The sequence below is a fragment of the Gigantopelta aegis genome, unplaced genomic scaffold (genome assembly GCF_016097555.1).
Source record: "Gigantopelta aegis isolate Gae_Host unplaced genomic scaffold, Gae_host_genome ctg7356_pilon_pilon, whole genome shotgun sequence".
Classification (NCBI taxonomy): Eukaryota; Metazoa; Mollusca; class Gastropoda; order Neomphalida; family Peltospiridae; genus Gigantopelta; species Gigantopelta aegis.
This window is the reverse complement of record NW_024535758.1, coordinates 1-8427: the sequence shown is the minus strand read 5'-3', so window position 1 is coordinate 8427 and position 8427 is coordinate 1. Positions and strand designations below refer to the sequence as shown.

Below are 8427 nucleotides of genomic sequence, written 5' to 3'. Positions count from 1 at the left end.
CTGAGGGTGGCGGTGTGTGTGTGTGTGTGTGTGTGTGTGTGTGTGTGTGTGTGTGTGTGTGATATTTAGTCAATTTTGACGCCCTACGACTTTCCATTACCAGCAAGGGATACTTTCATATGCACTTGGTACATAACCCAATGGTAAAGCGCTCGCTTGATGCGCGGTCGGTTTTGGATCGATCCCCGTCGCTGGGCCCATGTGGCTATTTCTCGTTCCAGCCAGTGATAGTACAACAAATGTACATATATACCACATCGTTTGTTAGTTTGTTTTCTTTAACGACAACATATAGATTATTATAGGAGAACGAACGTGCATTCACAACATACATAGATTTTTGTAAAATGGAAATAAGTCAACTTCGTGCATTTTAGATGATGAATTGTATATAAAACATGTCGGGGTTTGGGTTTGTATTCATGTAAATGTAAAGAAAACAAGGATGGAATAGGAATTAAACATAACCTTTGCAAAAAACTTAGGGTCTAAACAGCTGAACATGTCATATCTGTCATTGTAATGTTAAGATGGGGTGGGATGTAGCTTCTCCTACACAAACTCCGCGCCTGTTGATCATGAGGTGTCATTAACAAATATTCCTTTCCTGGTCTTGCAATCAGCTAATTTTTTCACAGTTCTTTACATTGTCTTTTTATTTAACTTTTGAATTTTTATAATGATGTTTATCATCAGATTATTTTTGCATTTACCATAGTTTCACACCCAATAGCCTATGTATTTTTCGTCCTGGTGTGTCATTAAATATCTATTCTATTCTATGCTATCAGCTCGATCATTTTAACGGTGTAAAAAGTCACATCAGACTGACATGGCACCTTGACGCTATTTCTTTCACGATTTTTCTTGATGTCTTTTCAGTTCTTGGACTTGAACAGTTTAAACTGGGTCACGTGAACGGCGGATCTCAGGATTATTCGAGAATGATGTAAAATGTTTTTAACGACATCACTAGAGCACACTGGTTTATTAATAATCTATTGGCTATTTGATAACAAACATACGGTAATTCCTGTGGTCTTGAGAGGAAACCGAAATGATATTATATTAATAATTTATATATGTTAGGAATGTTAATATTTTCCTTTATGGGCGCAGCCAAAAGTTATTAACCCCAATTTTCACCTTTTTTATATTTTTGGCGTTAATATTCAAAATTTCTAAATTGACCCTATTTGTTAGGTTATCCCTGTCCCGAGTCAGACCCCCGATCCTATCGGAGGACGGACTCGGGATAGGCGTGTTCGAAACACTAGTGGTATATGGACACGTTAAATCAGTTACTAAGCTAAGAGGAAACCTTATTATGTTGATATGTATAATATTAATACGTATTAATCTTGGAACGTAGCAAGCATACACAGGTCTATAAGAACTGCAAACTGGTATAATTCATCCATGGGTTACGCAAAAACCACTCCAGTTAAACCATTTCGTTTTATGTAACCCGTCATGACCATGTAGACAATATTCTAAATTGAATGCGCGAACGAAACATGGGTTACGCAAAAACTGACTTGCGCGAACGACAGGCGAACGAAACGATCGTTCTCGCAATTTTCAAAGACCTGTAATACTATGAATACGTTGGCCAAATATTTACCATATTGAATTTATTAAATATAGAAAGAAAACATTGCAGTTTTAAACTGTAGCCTAACGTATTTTTAATTTAAGCCATACGAATATTAAAACTTTCAAATTAGTTCAGGGTTAGCCATCTATATTTATATTATATATTTTTCTTACCCACCCGTTGGTGAGAACAGTATGTGTTAATTTTTATAACACATAGTTGTTTACACATCTACGTGTGTTAACAATTTCTAGACATATGGGTGGCTGCTCCTAGGTGATGACCAGGGGCCTAATTCACAAAGATCTCTTAGCCTCTGCTAGACAACAACGCATCCTCTTAGCAAGTCTTTTAGCATTACACTGCGAGATCGCAAAGTTGCGAGAGTTTAGTGAATTAGGACCCAGGTGCCGTACGTCCAATAAAATTCGATTACTCTGTGTTGTATAGTTAACCTGACAATCATGTGTCTGTGACGCGTAAGTCAGCTGCAAGAGCTATGGCTGTAGTTAACTTTTAGTCGAAAACGATGTTAAATTTTGCTTAAAACCTGTTTGTTTAGGATATGTAAGAAATAGAATAATACATTCGTGTTTGTTAGATACCATTTATCTCACAACTTGTACAATTTATACATAAAAACATATTAATGTTGGCCTTAAAACTTATGAAAAAAAGAAGAAATTATATTTCAAAAACGAAATTATATTGTTTATATAAATATATAAATGTTATTATTATTATTTTGTTTGCATATATGTGTTCATTTGTTCCTTTATTTGTTCGCCCAGCCGTCTCACGTATCAAGATGAGCGTTACACTAGACTCGCACCTGATGCCTTCAAAACGTAAGTAACGTGTAGAAATGTGTCAACATGCACCCCTCCATATGTTATTGGACTGGTTCGAAATGTGTTAAGTACTAAAATGGAAAGATATATGAGCGTTGGTGGAATGAAATAAAACAATGCTGGTCTTCAAAGAGATGGGTTGTTGCTAAATGGTTATTTGGAGGTTGGGGGTCACGGTGTGAACTGGCGGATATTCTTATTACCTAGTATATTGCTCCTCTCTCTCTCTCTCTCTGTCTCTCTCTCTCGCTCTCGCTCTCTCTCTCTCTCTCTCTCTCTCTCTCTCTCTCTCTCTCTCTCTCTCTGTCTCTCTGTCTGTCTGTCTGTCTCTCTCTCTCTCTCTCTCTCTCTCTCTGTCTCTCTGTCTGTCTGTCTGTCTGTCTCTCTCTCTCTCTCTCTCTCTCTCTCTCTCTCTCTCTCTCTCTCTCTCTCTCTCTCTCTCTCTCTCTCTCTGTGTGTGTGTCTCTCTCTCACACTCTCTCTCTCACTTTCTATATCTCTCTCGCTCTCACTGTATCACTTTCTGTCTCTGTCTCTCTCGCGGGTATTCTTATTACCTAGTATATTGCTCTCCCCTCTTGTCACGTGTCGTCTTATTGCAGATGGCGCCAAATTGAAAAAGAATCTGGACTTCAGGTTTTTTACAAAACAGGCAGCCTGCAACTGGCTGAAATAGGCAAATCAGACTTCATAATCAACGAATACACGAAGGCAATGGACAGAGCTGGTATTAAGTAAGACACGTCAACAACGTTTAAAGTTGCAAATTCAAATGTATTTTTAGAATCCCTTCGCTTTATATCCGTCTGTCTGCCTGCCTATCGTTTTTTCTGACAGTCTGACTGTCCGACTATCCTACGTATAGTTTTCCCAGACGTTTTCCCCCAATGCCTCAAGATACTGAATAATTCTGAATAAAAAATATGATTGGTAGTAAATCTTAAGACAGAGATGAATTTTATTTGTAGAATGCAGGAAATTACATTCCAGGACATCTATAGTCCGTCCCATACTCCTACAGAAATGTTTGTTTTTTTTGTGTGTTTTTTTTGTGGGTTTTTTTTTGTGTTTTTTAAAAATAATTTCGATTTGGTTTGACGTAAGAAGAAAAGTTTTGGAAATAATAAAAAAAACTATCATTTGTGTGTGCAATTAGAAACATATTCGGTTCAGAAAAACAAACCCTGTAATACATACCATAGTAAGAAAATTACGCTTGCAGCGTCACGGTCGCCATTTTGGTTTTATGGACTCGTAGACTTGGTACGAGATATACCGGCCTCGGTGGCGTTGTGGTTAGGCCATCGGTCTACAGGCTGTATATCTTATACATGTAGCTCTTCACTAAAGTAGACTGTGTGATGACGTCATTACACCAACATTTCGTTCCTTTCCTTTTACCCTGCCAGGTACGAGTACCTCTCCAACACGGACGTGATGCGGCGGTACCCCCAGTTCACAGTGGGACCTGATATAGTGGCGCTGTACCAGGACATGGCTGGTTTCGTGGACGCTGCCCTGGGTAACTCCATCCACATCCAGTTGGCCAGAGGAAACGGTGCCACCATATTGGAGGAGTGTGCGGTGACGAGACTGACGCGCGCTGTTAACGGCAACATCGTGGTAAGTGAAAGAATGAAAGGAAACGAAAGGAAAGGAAATTCTTTATTTAATGACGCACTCAACACATTTTATTTACGGTTATATGGCGTCCGACATATGGTTAAGGACCACACAGATACTAAGGGAAGAAACCCACTGTCGCCACTTAATGGGTACCTTTTTCGATTAGCAGCAAGGAATCTTTTATAAGTACCATTCCATAGACAGAATGGCACATACCACGGCCTTTGGTGTACCAGTCGTGGTGTGTGAATGAATGAATGAATGCATGTTTAACGACACCCCAGCACAAAACTACACCAGCTATTGGGTGTCAAACAATGGTAAAAGGTAAACAAAAATATGCATGAGTTGATGATCAACATCAATATAAAATAACCACAAAAACAAACAAAAACAACAACAATAAAACAACAACAGTGTAAAGAGCTGTGCAGAGCATAAACATCACAAGTATGTTACAATTTCGTGTATATGAATACTATAGATATATATATATAAAAATTTTCAAAAAAAGTTCACGTGTCGAAATCGAAATGATTCCGTCACATTTTGTCTTTCAAATATATCTTTTCGTGTCTTTTCAAAATTATTACACTCCACCAAAATATGGTCAACCGTCAGTCAGTGTACAATGACAGTTTGCTGAATGGTAGCACGTGTTTAACTGAACCGGTGTTAAAGGGACAGACCCTAGTTTTTAAACACTAAGGCACATTTTTCACTATTAGAGCCGTTTATGAACACTGAAATCAAACATTACTTATATGTTATTGTTTAGATTATCCATTTCCGCACAGCCGAAGTGTTTCTGATCATCCCGGTGTTTCTAATACCACAAAATGCATTTTTCATATTAAAAAAACAAACAAAAAAACACGTGCGTCTGAGAAAGTAACGATTATGGAATCGCATTTAATTTATTTTTAACGCTATTTCAACGTCACGGACTCTTGTTTAACTCTGTTATATCCAAATGTGTTACAGATTTGTAAATTAAACAAACGTAGTGTCCATTTTTACGGGTTTAAACTAGAGTCTAGGTGAAAAATATGTCTTAGTGTTTAAAAACTAGGCTCTGTCCCTTTAAGCAGTAGAATAAGTAGTTGCCTCTCTGGGCGAGACGTAGCCCAGTGGTAAAGCGCTCGCTTGATGTGCGGTCGGTTTGGGATCGATCTCCGTCAGTGGACCCATTGGGCTATTTCTCGCTCCAGCCAGTGCACCATGTTTGGTACACCAAAGGCCGTTGTATGTGCTATCCTGTCTATGGGATGGAGCATATAAAAGATCCCTTGCTGCTAATCTAAAAGAGTAGCCCATGAAGTAGCGACAGCGGGTTTCCTCCCTCAATATATGTGTGGTCCTTAATTATATGTCTGACGCCATATAACCGTAAATAAAATATGTTGAGTGCGTCGTTGAATAAACCATTTCCTTCCTTCCTTCATCCCTATCTGTATTAGATGATGTGAGGTGTTAGTAGCCAGGCTAGAGATTTTCGAAACTATTTTAGCGCTACGATATCGCAAATCCGTCGTAAGCTATTACGTCACTACAATGCATTTCATAGTGACGTCATAGCCGATGGTTTCTACGATATCATATCGCTAAGGTCTCACTACACAGATGTCATCTGCCATTGAAACCCATGTTAAACTGCCCAACTTCAAGCGAAGATTGCCCATAGAACGGGTTCTCGTTGGCACTAACAACATACACCATTGCAAACATACATTATATAAGCATTTATTTTCACTCCAAAATTGAGAACATTTCCGTCTCAGTTGTTTGCTATATGACCGCATCTGGCAGTAGTACCGGTCCGAACAGTTGCTTCATTAACCGATTCACTTCGGCTGTCACTTGCGCTATATACCCATGTCCCAAAAGGTCGATGCACAATATTACAAAATAACATGGGCAAAATACAGCCAGAAGGCTTACCATTAAACATACATATTGTTTTAATTCTTCACCATTTCCTAGAAGTGAATATTTGAACCATAACATGTGTCACAATTAGGAACTATAGTGGACCGTGATGAATCAACTCCCACCCGGAAGTGATCTGTGTAGTGAGACCTAAGATAGCTTCGAAAATTGGGCCAACGTTTCTAAGACGGGTGGCTGTTTAATAGTGATGGTCACTTGATCATCGAGTTTGGATGTTGTCTATTCTACTCTTGCTGCTACTGAAGGCCGCTACTGCTCCTACTTCTACGGCTTCCGCTGCTATTATCACTGCTGTTACTGAAGGCCGCTACTGCTGTTACTTCTACCGCTTCTGCTGCTACTGTCACTGCTGCTAATGAAGGCCGCTACTGCTATTACTTCTACCGCTTCTCCTGCTACTGTCACTGCTGCTACTTCTACCGCTACTGCTGTCACTTCTACCGCTTCTGCTGCTACTGTCAATGCTGCTACTGAAGGCCGCTACTGCTATCACTTCTACCGCTTCTGCTGCTACTGTCACTGCTGCTACTGAAGGCCGCTACTGCTGTCACTTCTACCGCTTCTGCTGCTACTGTCACTGCTGCTACTGAAGGCCGCTACTGCTATCACTTCTACCGCTACTGTCACTGCTGCTACTGAAGGCCGCTACTGCTGTCACTTCTACCGCTTCTGCTGCTAATGTCACTGCTGCTACTGAAGGCCGCTACGTCTGTCACTTCTAACGCTTCTGCTGCTACTGTCAGTGCTGCTATTAGATTGTTTTGTTTGTAAGGTAAAATCGCTCAGCTTGTAGGAATATTCAAACAAGTTAATAAACTCGGTTCTGTTTCAACAGAACTTACGAGGGTTTCCGATTGCCCAATATCAGTGTGGCCAATCTACGTCTTAATGATGCCATTTTGTAGACTTTAATTTCGATAGTCATGATAATGGTTTAAATAAATAATTAAACAAATCCACACAATACCTAAACTATATCAATGTTTAGATGTATAGTGATATATTGATGTAGTTTGATGATATAGTGGCCGCAATAATTAAGCTATTGTGACATTTCATCTTTCCACTATAGTAAGTACCCGTCGTCTGCTAACATGGCTTCAGTGTTAGTAACGTAGCCCGCGTTCTGCTTACGAAAACCAAATCGATTATAATGTAGATTGGCCACACGAGGACTTCCGATGGCATTTCGGCCTGAGAGAATATACCGTAATCAACCGAAGCGTCCTGTATATCTTTCAAAATATAGACTCGTCTTGCCATTCCCACAATTCCGCCAGACGATCAGGAGAAGAAAGTGATTTTCACTCATTTGTTACAATAGTTATTGTGGGAACTATAGCGAAGATCATGGCGTGATTATGAGTGACGGTTTATTCGACTTGGCTAATTGATACCATGCGTCCAGATCACTTAGGACGTGGTGATGATTAAATAATGGAATAAACATGCGTCTGGAATGCGTCTTTGAAAATAAACTGGGACGGTTTTAGTATCACTTATGGTGATGAACAGGCGTCCAGGTCTGCTTTCCATACGTCCAGGGACGCATGGATGCATCTTAACACGATCCCTGGTTACTACTCTTGTTACTGTGGCTGTGGTGCTGGTGCTGCTTTCTCAACATAATGATGGTGATGATGATGATGATGATTATCTTGGTCATAAAGATCACGATGATGACAACGATGATGATATAATCAGCTATACACTGGTCAAGCACTCGCCTGATGCGGGGTCGGTGTATGATTGGTCCCATTTGGTGGGCCCATTGGACTATGTTATGTTCCAGCCAGTGCTCCACAACCGGTCTGCGAGATGATGCGTATAAAAGATCCCTTGCTGCTAACCATTATCTCTGTGGTCCTTAACCATACATCTGACGACATATAACCGTAAGTATAAATGTGTTCAGTGCGTCGTTAAGGAAGCATATGTAGCGGTTTTTCTCTGATGATTACGAGTCATAATTACCAAATGTTTGACATCCAAAAGCCGATGATTATTTAATCAATGTCCTCTAGTGGTGTCGTTAAACAAAAGAAACTTTTTGTCTTTCTTTATGTCGGTACTAAATTTCAAATTTATAATACACATAGTTTTATTTAATTAACTAATTTTTCTCTGGGCATCTTACTATGTGTGTCTGCAGGTTCATACGACAAACGGGAAGTTTGAGTGCCGACGCCTGATCGTTGCAGCAGGCGCCTGGTTGAATCACGTGATTGGGACTATCGGCGTGCACGTGCCCGTCACTGTCACGCAGGAACAAGTGACCTACTTAGGAACGCCTCACATGAAAGACTTCACAAAAGACAAGTAGGTAGACGATTCTGGGAAGTAATCCTTGATTTTTTCTTTCACCGTCCAGTTCTCGTTATTAAACTGTAAATTATAGTATCG

General features: G+C 39.9%; 1 protein-coding gene across 1 annotated transcript; it reads left to right on the top strand.

The window, feature by feature from the left end:
• Positions 1 to 776: 776 nt before the first annotated feature.
• Positions 777 to 8354, top strand: LOC121366839 (peroxisomal sarcosine oxidase-like; the record flags this gene model as incomplete). The annotated part of the gene is made up of 5 exons (XM_041491124.1): positions 777 to 949; positions 2389 to 2445; positions 3051 to 3182; positions 3858 to 4071; positions 8177 to 8354. Coding segments are annotated over 5 exons (747 nt in total), but the record flags the coding sequence as incomplete, so codon positions are not given.
• Between the last annotated feature and the right edge of the window lie 73 nt (positions 8355 to 8427).